Here is a 16827-nt window from a genome sequence, read left to right as displayed (position 1 = left end):
TAATTTTTTGTATTTTTAGTAGAGACGGGGTTTCACCGTGTTGGCCAGCCTGGTCTCGAACTCCTGACTTCAGGCGATCCACCCCCGTTGGCCTCCCAAGTGCTGAGATTACAGGTGTGAGCCACCGCGCCCGGCCATGTTTAGTGTTTTCTAATTGTGTTAAATGTCAACTTTCCTTGATGAGGTCCTCTTACTGTGATTGTTTAACATTTCTCTTAGGCATATGAGGTCCCCCATTTCTGTCTCTCTCTTTCCCCTCTTCCCTTGCAGCTTTATTGGTTGAGAAACAGGATTATTTGTAGAAATTTTAACAGTATGAATTTTGGTATTTGCTTCCTTGTGGTGATTACAATGGTGGTTGGCCCACTGTATTTCCTGTAAATTGGTTAACTGTAGCTAGAGCAATTCTGTCTAATGTAGTAGCCACACCAAAACTTTTTTTAAGGTAAAATTAATTTTCATGTTTTATTTAACACACATATCCAAAATATTACCATCTTAGCATGCAATGATATAAAATTATAGGTGAGATATTTTAAATTATTTTCCATATTCAGTCTCTGAATACTGTTGCATGTATATTTTACATATCATATGTATATTTTGCACATAGCATATCATAATACCTATCACATATTTCGTATCATATATATATTTTACATATACCATATCTCAGTTTGGACTACCCACATTTTAAGTGCTGAGTAGCCCCATGTGGCTGGTGGCTACTGTACTGGATAGCACAGATCTAGAGCCTTGATCAGATTCAGATTTGATTTTTTTGTTTGTTTTTACAGTTCTACTTCATAAGTGGCATTCGGTCCCAGGGTTTTTTCTGTTGTTTTTGGATGATGTCTGCAGCCATTGATGATCAGTGTGTAGATCCCTTAATTCACTAGGTGTTACAAAATGATGATATTCAATTTTTATTATTCCTTTTTCATTGGTTAGCTGGAGTGCTTCTAAAAAAAGAAACTCCCCTTCATCTACTATTTTGATCGCCCACTGGTACTGTTTGTATAGGAAAGACAGAGTAAATATCTTATTCTTTCCCTATACGTACCAGTTTCTCAAAATAATGAGTTCTGGCAGCACTTATCATTTTTTAAAATCACTGTGGGCGTATGGATGGATGGAAGCATATTTGATTTATTTTAATCCATTGCAGTCAAATTACTTACAGTTCTGTCAGGTTACTTTATTTTGAATTTTTAAATAACATAATACATTAGGCAAATCATAGGTGTACACAGATTGATATATTTTCAAAGTGAATATGCCTATTTGCCCACAACTCAGATCAAGGAAGAACATTGACTTTACGTCCCGAAGCTCCCCCACCTCCATCCCTTCAAGTTACTTCATACACAAAGGTAACCCTGTCCCAACTTCTAACAGTGTAGATCACTTTTCCCTGTTTCTTGTTTATGTTTTTGTTTTAAGACAGTCTCACTCTGTCACCCAGGCTGGAGTGCAGTGGTGCAATCTCGGCTCACTGCAAACTCCACCTCCTGGGTTCAAGTGATTCTCGTGCCTCAGCCTCCCAAGTAGCTGGGATTACAGGCATGTGCCCCCATGCCTGGCTAATTTTTGTATTTTTAGTAGAGACGGGGTTTCACCAGGTTGGCCAGGCTGATCTTGAACATCTGGCCTCAAATGATCTGCCTGCCTCAGCCTCCAAAAGTGCTGGGATTACAGGTGTGAGCCACCATGCCTGGCCACTTTTGCCCATTTTTTGTTTTGTAATTCAGATGTGACGTTTACCAGTTTTCAAGGATTATGAAATTCGTGTGTTCATTGTAGGATATATAAAAACTTAAAATATACAACTCTGAAACCAAGTTTTTTTTCTGAGTACGTAAATATTTTTTCCAAAATTGGTATCTTTCTGCATTTTTCTATACCATTATCACTTTTTTAAACTTTTTATTTTAAAATATTAGATTTATAGAAAAGTTAAACTCTTCTTTAGTGTGGTTACATTCTTCATCTGTAATATAGTTATGTTCATTTGTTACTGTTTTTATTCTGTTTTTGATTTCCTCCCCTTCCCCTCATGTCTTTTTGGTTTTAATAGTTTAATTTTTTGATCTGTGAAGGGTAATGTCATGAAACAATACTGTGGTCTAAGAAAGAGAGTTATGCAAAAAGATATACTCAGAGGACTGTCACTCTCTCTTCATCTCTGCTATGCCATTCCCTTCCTCCTCCTGTCTACCTGAATAAACTGTGAGAGATCTTTTTATCTATCTTCAACCTTTAGAAGATGCTATACCTAAAAATAGTTTTATTTTTGATAACTTGAAAGCACTCTAGATTTTAAGTTTCCAAGAATATTTGTAACTGTCCCTACTGAGATTTTCTCAATATTTAATGTACACATAATGGTAACTTTTAAGCTGATGTTCTTTCACTCTTACTTTATAGCTAATGTAGCAGCTTATCTGTGAACTTAATGTTTTTAGCAGACCTTCAGCTTTGATCAACCAAAAAATTACAGGTTCACTGTGTCTGTCTTTCCAACTAATATTTCCTAATCATATCCATCTCATCATTTGTTTCCTAAACTGTTAACCAAGGGATGGACACAGTGATATATTTGTAAATTTAACCAGTGTTGAATATGGTGGGGTGTTGGATGCTAAATTTACTAAATTTCTATTGAGACTTTTATCCTATGGTTGCTGCCTTCTTATTTTGATCATTATTTTAATTCTTATGTTTCCTGAATTTTTATCTTCTATTCATGAAGTTTGTTGAATCCCTGAATATCGTTAGGACCCTTCTTCATTTTATTTTAGAGTGATCTTTTTTACTACCTCCTGGACATTTCTATTTTGGGAATTTAAATGACGGCCCATCAGATCAGTCCGAATATACATATTTTGCCTTACCTTTTAACGTGTAGCACTATTCCCTTTGTACCTCATTTGTGTTGCAGTGATCACAATTTGAAATTATGTAATTGAAACTTCATTGAAGGGCAGGGGTCATCTGTTTTATTCACTGAAACCTACCTTGTCCTTCTCCTTAAGTTCCTGGCTCAACCTCATCTCCATAGATGATCTTGCTTTCAATTTGGATGGAAAAAAGCCAAAAAGACCAAAACAGAAACACTTTGGAGTTCAGAAGGAATGAGAAGCCGTTCAGTGTAGCAGCTTTGCTCACAGAAGGAACTCGGAGGGTTCACAGAGTGTTCTTAATACCTTTACTATTGGTTTTCCTAATGGGGAACTGCATGTCATCAAGAAAGGGTGTTCCTTGAAGATCTGTGGAAATTTTATTATTTTATGATGTCAGATAAATGAGGTGTATTGATCTCGAAAATTGAGGGATCTTAAGCTTTGGTGTATTCTCTGGACAGTAAGTAGTGTATTGTGTTAGCTCCATTGGTTTTCATGTATCCTCATTGTCTGCTCCTTCTCAAATTCCTTTGGTTGTCCACAGGGTTATCTTAGTCCTTGGGTAATTACATCTTTTCCTTTTGACTTCAGCACTGCTACTTGGTTGACTACTCAAGAGCCATTTTGAACTCCACCCCCACTTCTCACTAACTTTCTAACTGGTTTCCCTTTCTCAAATCATTTTCCCATTACAGCCTTCAGGATGAATTCTTATGTCATTTGATCGTCGAAAATTCTTTAGTGTCTTCCATTTGAGTTTAAAGTCCTTGGCATTATATTATAAAGCCTGTTGTGATCTGGTACCCTTGCACCTTCTCTCCTTTTACTCTCTCCTTGTTCCATAAATTGTACAACTTAGTCATATCAAAGCCAGCGTCATGTGTAGCATCATACGATCTTGCTGACATGCTGTTTCTTCTGAAACATCTTTCTCCACTTTTTTCCTGGACATCCTTCAAGCTTGATGAACTCAAAACGTTGCTGTCTCAGGGAACAGATCTCTGATCTTCACAGCAGACACAATCCTTTTGCATCTTCCATAACAGCTCTTATCTATGTGGTGCAAAAGTTATTTATTTTGGTGCAAAAAGCTCATATCTTTTGATGCCATTTTAATGGCAAAAGCTGCAGTTATTTTTGCACCAACCTAAATACCATTTAGTGTTCTCAGCTGCTTCTTTGAGCCCCTAGGGAGGGAGAGGGATCTTTTTTTGGTCTCCCCAACACTTACCATGCCTGATACATGTTTGTTGAATGAGTGAATGAATGAATGATACATGGATTGGTTTTGAAATTACAGCCATAAGGTTAGTAAAATTTAACTGGCTGTGTATTTAGATAATGTTAAGGAGTTCTTCATTTGGAGTATACTTTATATCTTCTCTTTTGGATTTGTTCTTCTCCCAGTTATAGGCTCATCCTGTCTTTTCAGTTATTGTGCCCTCCTATCTTTCCCCATTCAGTAATCAGTCCTGAAGGACAGTGAAACTGCCTAGAACTGGGATCTGAAGTTTTGGCAGGAAGCCCTTCAGAGTTGGTGATCTGAGTAGTGTCTTTGCCAGCTGGAGCTTAGAACAAAGAAACTAAACAAACTCTTGGCAGATTCTGAAATACAGCTTTTTGCTTCTTCAGAAATTGTGATTCTAGTCAGTTGATGCTGACTTAGAAATGTGCGCAGAACTCAGAATCCAGCAACCATGAATTGCAGTCACTTTTGATGCCTGCAGTGCTTCACTAATTATTGAATTTGTAGCCTGTTCATTGGAATTATAGTCTGATAGAATTTTGGAGCTAGAAAAGTCTTTTCATTTGAGATAATTTCACCCATTTCCCTAATTGTGTAGGTGAGGAAAATTAAGATCACGTTTCTAGTTGATGATACCTTTCGGCTCTGGTCTCCTTATGCCTGGTCTAGTTCATTTCCTGTTTACCAGCATCTGTCTGAGTTACTAGGGAATGGTAGTGCTAGAATCATGCTTAGAGGAGTAATACATTTTCCCCTTGGTCTCCTACAAGCCTAAATGTCTTGAGCCTGAGACTGGTAATTTACCAGAAGCTTTTTGTGCAAGTTATGCAGTTATCCCTTGTGCATGTTTGAAATGAGAAAATGACAAGCAAGTTTACAATAAGGATATTAAGTTTTAAAAATAATTTGATAAGTAATAGATGAATGTGATTAAAAGTACAAAGGGCTCCCAGTGAAAAGTGAGACTCCTCCTACCTGGTTTTCCTTTCTCCACTCCAGAAGCTATGCGTTTCTTAGGTATTCTTCCAAAGGAACCTCCACACCCCTTGCTTTTCTAATGCATCAAAATTCTCAGTCATTAGTGAACATTTTTTCTTTATGGAATGCTCATTAAAGTAGTGGTTAATAAATTTACTGGTACTAAAAATGTTTCATATCAATTTTAGCTTTGATTTCTGAGTGATTTACTAGAAGGATTTCTTAATTTTTCCTCAGCATTTTATTATGATCACTTTCAAACACATAACAAGATTGAAAGAAGTCTGCCATGGTTACCTGAATCCCAACCACTAAGATTCTACCATTATCATTTTACTGTATTTGCATTATTACATATTTACGTGTTTGTTCATCCTTCCATTCCTCATTCAGAACTCCTCATCAGTACTGCCTGGTTATATAAACAACCATGGATAGAATTTGCTACTTTTGCCACAGAAGCAAATGAAAGGCTAGAGAATGGAGAGAGATGACATGGTCCATCATTTAAACTAGGAATATATTTTTCTGTTTTTTGTTTTTTTTTTTAAAGATAAGGAGTGGTAAAACATAGTAACTCACTTATATTATGGATTAAGTTGGTTTAGTGGCTGGTCAAGAGCCTAACCACTTCTTTTGATGTTTCATTCTCAATTACTTTCTTCTACATAGGTCTTCCTTCAGATAAATCAAGCTATAATTGATGTTTAACAGAGAAGTTTTTTGAGATGTGGACTTTTCCAGTCCTCCAAAGAAAAACTATATTGATTTTGATGTGGAATGGTGAGAGCAATTATGTTTTAGTATTTTAGTCTTCTCCCTTGTACAAAGCAAGTTTCTCTTATTGCACTCCTCCTGGAGACTGTACATTAAGACCTTAATGTATAGATTGCTTACTAACAGGAGAATAAACATTTTTTTAATTAACAATAAGAACATTAATCCTCTTAAGCATTATTTGATTTTCCTAAAAGCCAAGTGGAAAAACAGATACAGATGCTTCTCAGCTCACTTAGAACAATGTCCTGATTAAACTTATCGTAAGTTGAAAATACTTTACGTCAAAAATGCATTTAATACACCCAACCTACCCAGTATCATAAGCTTAGCCCAGCCTACCTTAACCATGCTCAGAACACTTACATTAGTATATAGTTCGGCAAAATTATCTAACACAAAAGCTTACTTCACAATAAAGTGTTGAATATCTCATATAATTTCTTGAATACTGTAGTGGAAATGAAAAACAATGGTTGTATGGGTACCATCGTAAAGTCAGAAAATCAAGTTGACCCATCCTAAGTCAGGGACTGTCTGTATTCGAAATGTCAAATAGGAATGAGATTTTGTGAATATAGTTTAAAATACATTGCCAGTTTGTTCTGATGGGGAATGGAGAAAGGAAAGCAGGAAGATAAAACACCTGATAGAAAAATGTCACCCACAGTCCCTTTACTTTGAAGGTGATAAACAATGTTAACATTTTGTTTATCCTTTGAGCCTTTATTCCCTACTAATGTTTAAACAAAATTAGGATAACCATGTACACGCTGTTTTACAACCTGCTCCCCCCTTAATGTTAAATAAATTTTCCCATTTGATTAACATCTTCTTACAAAATGGAAAACTGTGTTCATTAAGACCTTAGAGAGGATGATGAACTGTTTCATACCATAGAGTATGTTATCAAAGAGAGTTAAGTGCATGTTATCACATCACTTGCCATTTGGACTGATAGGAAAAAGATTTAAAAGGCAGTAAAACAATGTCACTGGTTAATGAAATAAATCAAGAAAAGATGAGCTGAGAGCTATGCAAGCAGTTCTCATTCTTAATATCAGCTGAGATTGGACAAACTGGCAACTCTTGCAGATACTTTTATCATGTGTATGTTAGTGGGACCGTTGATGTTTAGCTGATTTACTCATACTATTGTTGCTTCTCATTGATGGAAGAATTTTTTTTTTTAGTGCATTATCCCGGTCAATGTTTGTTTAAAAAAAAAATACAGCTTTGTTTCCAGTGGAGGTCTCATTAAAGGGAGGTTTTGGTGCACTTCATTGGAAGATTGAAACAAATGCTGGTGAGGTTGGCAGTTCTTATCTATGGGAGTGAACAGAGAGATCCTTTCTCTCTCCTCTCTTATTCATCTGGCAGGATAATCTAGTTGCTTTGAATTTAGGGAAGCAGGCTTTCTTTATAGGGACTTACTTTCTAAAATGGCATTAATCTTCAATTAAAGTCGCTGTGGGAAAGGAGAGAATGGGCCCATGGCACCTTGGTAGGCATATTCTCATGATGCTAATGACAGCAGTAAGAGAAAACAGACCTCACTTATGAAATAGGCATTTATAGTAATGGGTGACTAGTGGTCTGAGAGTGTCATGCTTAGCCTTCTCCCTTTTTACTGTACCTTTTGATAACTCTGAAGAATCTTTTTAAAATTTACTTGTAAATACATTTTAGGAGTCCCAGTTTCATAAAATGGTAACATTAAGAGAGATGAAATATTTTAAGTCTCCAAGAGCAATTAACCCCATTTAAAAGAAATTTATTTTGAATTCCTTACTGCTAATTCCTTAGATCAACCTTGTCCAACCCGTGGTTCACAGGTCGCATGCAGCCCAACACAAATTCGTAAATTTTCTTACAACATTATGAGATTTTTTTTTTGCAATTTTTTTTTGAAGCTCATCAGCTTTCATTAGTGTTAGTGTATTTTATGTGTGGCCCAAGACAATTCTTCTTCTTTCAGCGTGGCCCAGAGAAGCCAAAAGATTGGACACCCCTGCCTTAGATAATAATTTATTTTCCTCTCTATTGAGAGGCTCATGACAGGAGGTAGAACTGAAGTACGCTATAATTTGGGCAGGACCTGTATTGGAGCTCTTATTGCTTTTATTTTATGATGATTCTTGGGGGAGTTTGGGAGATTGTTCTTTTTTGTTTTTGTTTCTTGTGTGTATCTACATGTGTGTGATACATATACTAGAAAAGCTGTTCTTTTTCTTTTGGTTATAAATGAAGCTTGAGAAGTAATTCTGTAGCAAAACTGAAACTAGGTAGTCATGTTTGTGACGTTAAAGCAGCCATTTGCCAAACCTATTAATGGTTTTATCTGTTTTCCTGTGACATGTATATTTATAATTACTGTGTTCAGAGGCATTTAACTTTCCCTTCCTTTGTAAAACATAAGAGATGCTTTTAAATGTTGACGTGCCATTAGATATTTTAAGATAATACCGCTCCAACTTTTATTCTTTTCTAAGTATAAAGTTGCAGAATTAGCTTGAATACTGATTTCAGCTTGCATGAAATGAATATAGAGCAGCTGTCCAAATTAAGTTAAAAACAAAGGAAGTTCCTGTGTGTCGTTTCCTGTCTCTTAAAAGCAAACAAAAAACTTTCCATAATTATTAAGGTCCTTTCAGAGTGTCTCTAATATTAACAGTGTGAATTTTGGTATTTCAGTGTGCTGAATTGTTGGATGTTCTTGCTCACCTTATTAAGGACATTTTCCTAAAAGGTAAATGATTTGTTTTTCTTTTCCTTTATCAGAGCACAGCAATGGAGGAAACAGCTATATGGGAACAACATACAGTGACGCTTCACAGGGTAAGTTTGTGTTGCAGTAAATAATCTGTGTATAACTCAGGATACTGGCAGCTTTGAAAACAATAGAGGAAAGCCAGATGTCAGGAAGCCAGAGGGAGGAGGAAACTTTTTCTATATTCTTTTGTTTAAAATTAGAGTTACAGTAATTTTTTATTAAGGTCAAAAGTGAGCATGATTACTTTTTCATATATCCTTTTGAGTATTTGCTGTTTTTATTCCTGACTTAAAAAGTGATTTGCCTTTTAAAATTTTGAGTGATCAGATAAAAGACTGTACATTAGTATAAATTATTATAAACTGCTTCAACCTTTCTGAGTATATATGCATCCATTGTGGGAGTGAAGTTTGAAATTAAACCAGGTTGTATGCATAATAAAATCCTAAAAGATACTTAATTGATTTCAAACATGTTGACCCAAGCTGTTGCTTAAACAATTGCAGGTGCGAGAAGAGAGATGAGTAGTAGTAAGAGATGAGTTCTTACTTGGTGGGACTAAGAACTTTGTCCGAAGTGAGACTGCTATCAATTTGAATTCTGGTTCTACCTTTCTCTTGCTTTAGAAACGGGGAAGTGATTCAGTCACCTTCGAAAACCTTGGTTTTCACAAGTTTAAAATGGAACAAGTTGACACCAGTTCATGCTTTACCAATTTGTAAAGTTAAGTGTCTCTCAAAATTCTCTTTCCTCTCTTTCAAGAGAGCTGAATCTACTGATTACTCCCTTTCTTAGAGAATGTATGGAAAGAGAGAATATTTAAATACTGGCCTTGCACTTTACACTTACTATTTCTACCAGCTATATCCATTATTAGGAAGATGGAAAGGGGAAAGAATCATGTTCCTGGACTCTGCCCCTGATTATCTCACGAATGTTTGGATCTGCACATAGTAGATAATGGGTAAATGAATTATTAAAAAATAGTTGTTTTTGGCTGGGTGTGGTGGCTCACGCCTGTAATCCCAGCACTTTGGGAGGCCGAGGCAGGCAGATCACGAGGTCAGGAGATTGAGACCATCCTGGATAACATGGTGAAACCCTGTCTGTACTAAAAATACAAAAAAATTAGCCAGGCGTGGTGGCGGGTGCCTGTAGTCCCAGCTACTCGGGAGGCTGAGGCGGGAGAATGGCGTGAACCCAGGAGGCAGAGCTTGCAGTGAGCCGAGATCATGCCACTGCACTGCAGCCTGGGTGACAGAGGCGAGACTCCCTCTCAAAAAAAAAATTTTTTTTTCTGATAAGATATAGTCAACTTTTTAATGTTTCATTATTAAATGGTGAAGGAAATCATTATCTAATACTAACCTTAACTTTCATAAACCTGCAACATGGCCTTCCTTTGTTTGAAATGTATTGATAGGTAGCATATTTAAATCAGATACATATGATTAAACATATAAAATAACTTCTTACCTTATGAGTGGTGGCGATGTCAATGATTTGGTATTTTTTTATCACATTACATTTATTTTTATTAAGACTTTTATTGTTTTTATTGGTATAATTTACATACAGTGAAATTGACCCTTACAGTTCTGAGTTTTGACAAGCATATACAGTCATGTAACCACCACAATTAAAATACAAGACAACTTCAATACAAAAACTTTCTCTTAACACCTATTTTTAATCATCCCGGTCCCCTCACGTCCACTTAACCAATGATATGGTTTCTTTTTGTACATTCTTGCCTTTTCTAGAATGTCATGTAAATGGACTCATACAACATGTAGCCTTTTGAGGCTGACTTCTTACACTTAGCCTAATGCATTTGGGATTTCTCCATGATGTTACTCTATCAGTAGTTTCTCTTATTGCATAGTAGCATTTCATTGTATGAATGTATAATTGTGTGTTCATTCTCCAGTTGTGGTATATTTGTGTTTTGCAGTTTCCATTGATTATGAACAAACCTCTAGTGTACAGGTTTTTGTATGAACATAACTTTTTATTTCTTTTGGGTAAATACTTAGGAAAAGACTTGCTATGGGTCCCATGGTAATTATTTAAGTTTTAAAGAAATGGTCAAATTCTCTGTACCATCTAACACCACCACTGGCAGTGTATAAGAGCTCCCGTTGTTGCGTATCCTCATCAGCACTTGATATGGGTTGAGCATCCCAGATCTGAAATCTAAAATGCAAAATTCAAAACTTTTCGAGTGATGACGTCATGTTTAAAGGAAATGCTCATTGGAACATTCTGAATTTTGGATTTTCAGATTATGGGTGCCGAACTGGTAAGTATAACGCAAATATTCCCAAATCCAAAACATTTGAAATCTGAAACATTTCTGGTCCCAAGCATTTCAGGTAAAGGATACTCAATCCGTATTGTCAGATTTAGAAAGAGAAGAAAAAAAAAAAAAGGCTGGGCACAGTGGCTCACACCTGTAATCCCAGCACTTTGGGAGGGAGAGGCTGGTGGATTACCCGAGGCCAGGAGTTTGAGACCAGCCTGGCCAACATGGTGAAACCCCGTCTACTAAAAATACAAAAATTAGCTGGACGTGGTGGCAGGCGCCTGTAGTCCCAGCTACTTGGAGGCTGAGGCAGGAGAATCACTTGAACCCAGTAGATGGAGGTTGCAATGAGCCGAGATCACGCCATTGCATTCCATCCTGGGCAACAGAGCAAGACCAATTGCCATTCAGTGGGTATCTAGCGGTATCACACGTGGTTTTAGTTTGCTTATCTCTAAAGACTAATGATCTCTTGATGTGCTCATTTGTTGTCCATATATCTTTGGTAAAATGTATTCAAACCTTTTGCCCATTTTTAATTGGGTTTTTCTTATTGAGATTTTATAAAATTGTGGCAAAATACAACATAGACTTCACGTATTCAAGACTGTTGCCCATTTTTAAGCTCTATGTTGCTTGTTTTTTAGTTGTTGAGTTGCAGTAGTCTTTATATATTTTGGATATTAACCAGTTGTTAAATATATGATTTGCAAATATTTTTTTCCTTTCCATGGATTGCCTTTTTACTCTGTGATTATTCTTTTTGGTACACAGAAGTTACTGAGTTTTGAGATTTTTTTTTTTTTTTTTTTTATGTATTCAGGATACAGGTTCTTTATCAAGTATTATTTTGTAAGTATTTTTTTTCCCATTCTGTGATTTGCCTTTTCTTTCTCTTAATGACAGTGTCTTTTGCAGTACATGCTTTAAGTTTTGATAAAGCTCTGGCCAGGTGTAGTGGCTCAAGCCTGTAAACCCAACACTTTGGTAGGCCAAGGCAGACAAATTACTTGAGGCCAGGAATTTGAGACCAGCCTGGCCAACATGGTGAAAGCCTGTCTCTACTGAAAATACAAAAATTAGCCGGGAGTGTTGGCATGTGCCTGTAGTCCCAGCTACTCGGGAGGCTGAGGCAGGAGAATCGCTTGAGCCCAGGAGGCAGAGGTTGCAGTGACCTGACATTGTGCCACTGCACTCCAGCATGGGAGACAGAGTAAGACTCTGTCTCAAAAGGAAAGAAAGAAAAATTTTTGATAAAGTCCAGTTTGTTAATTTTTGCCTTTATCAATCATGTTTTTGGTTTTGTATCTCAGAAATCTTTGCCAAACCCAAAATCAAGAATAATTTTTCCTCTGTTTTCCTTTAAAAGTTTTATTTCAGTTAAATTCTGTTTGTGCCATGAGATACGGGCAGAGAGATTTTTTTTTTTCATACAGATGTCCAGTGTTTATTTTGAAGAAGCATTTTGTTTGAAAGATTATACTTTGTCCATTTAATTGCCTTTCTCGCTTTGTCAAAAATCAATTGACCATATATTTCTGGACTCCCTTGTCTGGTCTGTTGATCTGTGTGTCTGCCTTTTTACCAGTTACTTATGCATCGATTACTGTAGCTTTATATTAAACGTGGAAATCAGGTAGGGCAAATCCTCCAAATACTTTTTAAAATTATTTTGGCTATTCTAGCTCTTTTGCCTTTCTGTATAAATTTTAGAATAATTTTGTCAACTTTTATCTTCCTTCCCTCAAAGAAAATAAAACTGCTGGGATTTTATTGGGATTGCATTTGAATCTACAAATCATTGGGGATAATTAACATTTTAACAATATTGAATATTCCAAACTATGAATATAATGTTATCTCCTCATTGTTTTATTTCTTTAATGTATTGTAGTTTTTGGCAAATAGATCCTGCACACATTTTGTTAGGTTTATAGTTAAATATCTCATGTTTCTTGGTGCTATTGTAAATAGTTTTTTTTTTTTATTTCAATATTTGATTGTTCGTTGTTACTGTGTAGAAATGCAGGTTTTTTTTGTTTGTTTGTTTTTTGTTTTTATAGCAGCCTTGCAGTCTTAAAATTACTAGTTGTAGGAACTTTCTTGTTTAGATTCCTGGGTGTTTTCCTATGTGTAGGCAGTCATGTCATCTGTGTATAGAGGCAGTTTTTTTCCCTCCTTTTGAATGCTCTTTATTTCTTTTTCTTGCCTTATTGCACTAGTTTGGACTTTCAGGATGTTGTTAATTAGGAATGGTGAGCAGGCATACTTACCTTACTCTTAATACTGGGTAAAAGCTGTCTTTCACCAGTAAGTGGTTTTTTTTTTTTTTTTTTTGGTTGATGCCTTTTATCAGGTTAAGGAAGTTCTCTTGTATTTCTATTTTGCCATTTGTTAGATTGAGGAAGTTCCCTTTTATCTTAGTTTACTGAGAGGTGGTTGTTTTTAATCATGAATGAAAGTTGAATTTTGTCAGTGCTTTTTTGTGTGTGTGTATGACTGGGATTATATGGGTTTTCTTCTTAATCTGTTGATATGGTGGATTTCTTGTTGTTTGTTGAACAGCCTTGCATTCCTCAGATAAATTCTACTTGATTGTTACATGTTATCCATTCTAGATGTTGCTGGATTGATTTGCTGATGTTTTGTGAAGATTCTTGTTTTATTGGTCAGTACTTTTTTTTAACATTGTTTATATCTGGTTTTGGTATCATGGAAAAGCTGTACCTCAAAACAAGGAGTTGGGACGTGTTCCTTCCTTTTGTGGTTTCTGGTAGAGTTCATGTACAATTGATTTTATTTTTTTCTTAAATATTTGTTAGAATTCACTAGTAGAGTTACCTGGTGCTAGAGTTTTCTTTGTGGGAAGGGTTTTCATTACAAATTCAGTTTCTTTAATTTTATATAGGAATATTCAGGTTATGTATTTTTTCCTTGTTACAGTTTGTTTTGTTTTGTTTTTTGGTAGTTTTTTTTTTTTTTTTTTGAGACAGAGTCTTGCTGTATCACCCAAGCTGGAGTGCAGTGGTACCATCACGGCTCACTGCAACCTCTGCGGTTGAAGCAATTCTCCTGCCTCAGCCTCTCGAGTAGCTGGGACTGTAAGCATGCACCACCAGCCTGGCTAGTTTTTGTGTTTTTAGTAGAGCCGGTGTTTCACCAGGTTGGCTGGGCTGGTCTTGAACTCCTGACCTCAGGCAATCCTCCCACCTCAGCCTCCCAAAGTGCTGGGATTACAGGCGTGAGCCACCATGCCTGACTGGTAGTTTGTGTCTTTCAAAATATTTGTCTTTATCATGTAAGTTGTTAAAATTATGAGTATAACATTGTTCATAATATTCCCTTATTTTTAATTTTGGATGGTTCTATAATGCTGTTTTGTTTTGTTTTGTTTCATTATTTATATTGGTAATTTGTGTCTTATTTCTTGGTCAGTCTGGCTAGAGGTTTGACAATTTTATTGATCTTTTCAAAATACCTACTTTTGTTTTCAGTGACATTCTTTATTCTGTTTTCTGTTTTATTGATTTCTGCTCTTATTTTAATATTTTCATCCTTTTGTTTACCTTGAGTTTAAGCTCTTTTGATAGTTTTTTTACTGGAAGCGAGATTATTCATTAGAGACCACAGGTGCAATTTGCTATTACCACATTACATCTTTTCCTTACTACCTTTTCAGTTTTTTCAATAAGCAAAATAACATAAGACACCTTTAAATTAGCTAAAGTATGTTTCCCTTTGTATGCTCTTGCTTGGTTTTGTTAGGAATTCATGTGTAGGAAAATACTAAATGTATTTGCCACAGACCTGTGTCTCATTAGCTCAGGGAAAGTAGGAAAGATCCTCAATATTAAGAAAACAGAATCTGATTTTTCTGACCTTGTTAGAAGTGTCATACCAATTCATTGTGGTAGGTATTGGCTCAGGCAAGTCTGTTATGATAATGCCATTTTAGATGATTAATGTAGGTTCCATTTTGTACCTGGCTTCTTTCTGTGCCTCAGTTATTTTTTTGCCGTGAGAGGGCAGCCCAGAAAATGTCATCAGAAGATACATAGAGATAAGAGAGGTATATAACTCACAATTCTTCAGTTGTTGAATATGCTAACTGTTGTACTAGGAAAACAGCTGAGTTTCCTCTGAGCCTCATCACAGAGAGACTATGACAAAATCAAAGTCCTCACCAGCCATCCCTCCAGGAATGGTTTTTTGGTTGTTTTTTGTTTGTTTTTGGTTTTTTGAATTAAAAAAGGAATATTTTCAGAGCAAGCAGTAATAAAAGAAAAGAAAAAAAGAAAATCATCAAAGAAAAGCCCAGGACCTGATGGCTTCACTGCTGAACTCTACCAAACATTTAAAGAAGAATTATATCACAAAAGCTAAGAAGAGAATACTTCCAAATTCATTCCAAAGGGCCAGTATTTCCCTGGTACCAAAACCAGACAAAGACGCAACAAAAAAAGAAAACTACAGGCCAGTATCTTTGAACAGAGATGCAAAATCCTTAAACCAAATTCAACTACATATTTAAAAGATCATTCATTGTAATCAAGTGGGATTCATCCCAGGGATGCAAGGATGGTTCAACATACTCTGATATGGTTTGTGTTTGTGTCCCTGCCCAAATCTTACATTGAATTGTAATCCCCAGTGTTGGAGGAGGGGCCTGGTGGAAGGTGATTGGATCATAGGAGTGGAGTTCTCATGAATGGTTTAGCCCCATCTCCCCTTGCTACTATATAGTGAGTGAGTTCTCATGAGATCTGGTTGTTTAAACCTCCCTGCTCTCTGTCTCTCTCCTACTCTGGCCATGTGTGTTCCCCTGTTGCCTTCTGCCCTGATTATGCATTTCCTGAGGCCTCACCAGAAGCCAAGCAGATGCTGTCATGCTTGCTGTACAGCCTGCAGAATAGTGAGCCAATGAACTCTTTTTTTATATAAATTGCCCAGTCTCAGGTATTTCTTTATAGCAATGTGAGAACCACCTAATACATATTCAGATCTGTAAATGCGATACATCACATCAAAAGAATGAAGGACATAACCATATGTCCATTTCTATAGATGCCAAAAAAGTATTCAGTAAAATTCAGCATCCCTTCATGATAAAAACTCAACTGGATGTAGAAGGAACATGCCTCAACACAATAAAAGCCACAGACAGATAAACCCACAGCTAGTATCATGAGGGGGGAATCTAAAAGCCTTTCCTGTAAGATCTGGAAGAAGGCAAGGAAGCCCACTTCCACCACCTTTCTTCAACGTGGTACTGAAAGTCCTAGCCAGAGCAATTAAACAGGAGAAGAAAAGAAAAGGCATCCAAATTGGAAGGAAAAATTTAGATTACCCTTGTTTGCAGACAATAGTATCTTAAATTTAGAAAAACCTAAGGACTCTACCAGAAAACTGTTAGAACTGAGGTTTAGTAAAATTGCAGGATGCAAAGTCAGCATATAAAAATCAGCAGCATTTCTGTATGCCAAGAGCAAACAATCTAGAAAATAAACCAAGAAAATAATCTTATTTCCAATAGCTACAAATAAAATAAAATAAAATACCTAGGAATAAACTTAACCAAAGAAGTGAAAGATTTCTACAATGAAAACTATAAAACACTGATGAAAGATATTGAAGAGGGCACCAAAAAGTGGAAAGATACTCCATGGTCATGGATTCAGTATTGTTGGAATCAGTGTTGTTAAAATGTCCACACTACCCAAAGGAATTTACAGATTCATTGCAACCCTTGTCAAAACACCAATGACATTCTTCACAGAATTATGTTTTAGGGTTGGAAAAACAATCCTAAAATTTTTGTGGAACCACAAAGACCCAGAGTAGGCAA

General features: G+C 36.2%; 1 protein-coding gene across 16 annotated transcripts in view; it reads left to right on the top strand.

Annotated features, from left to right (window-relative positions):
* The window catches only part of TJP1 (tight junction protein 1), a 268566-nt gene that overhangs the window by 159242 nt on the left and 92497 nt on the right, over positions 1-16827 (top strand). For all 16 annotated transcript variants that reach the window (XM_009428686.4, XM_009428684.4, XM_009428690.4 and 13 more), the window contains one exon: positions 8686-8742. In XM_009428686.4, the coding sequence (XP_009426961.3) occupies positions 8686-8742 (57 nt within the window). The remainder of the gene's footprint in view (positions 1-8685; positions 8743-16827) is intronic.

This window comes from Pan troglodytes, chromosome 16 (genome assembly GCF_028858775.2).
Source record: "Pan troglodytes isolate AG18354 chromosome 16, NHGRI_mPanTro3-v2.0_pri, whole genome shotgun sequence".
Taxonomy (NCBI): domain Eukaryota; kingdom Metazoa; phylum Chordata; class Mammalia; order Primates; family Hominidae; genus Pan; species Pan troglodytes.
This window is presented reverse-complemented; position numbering and strand designations above follow the sequence as displayed.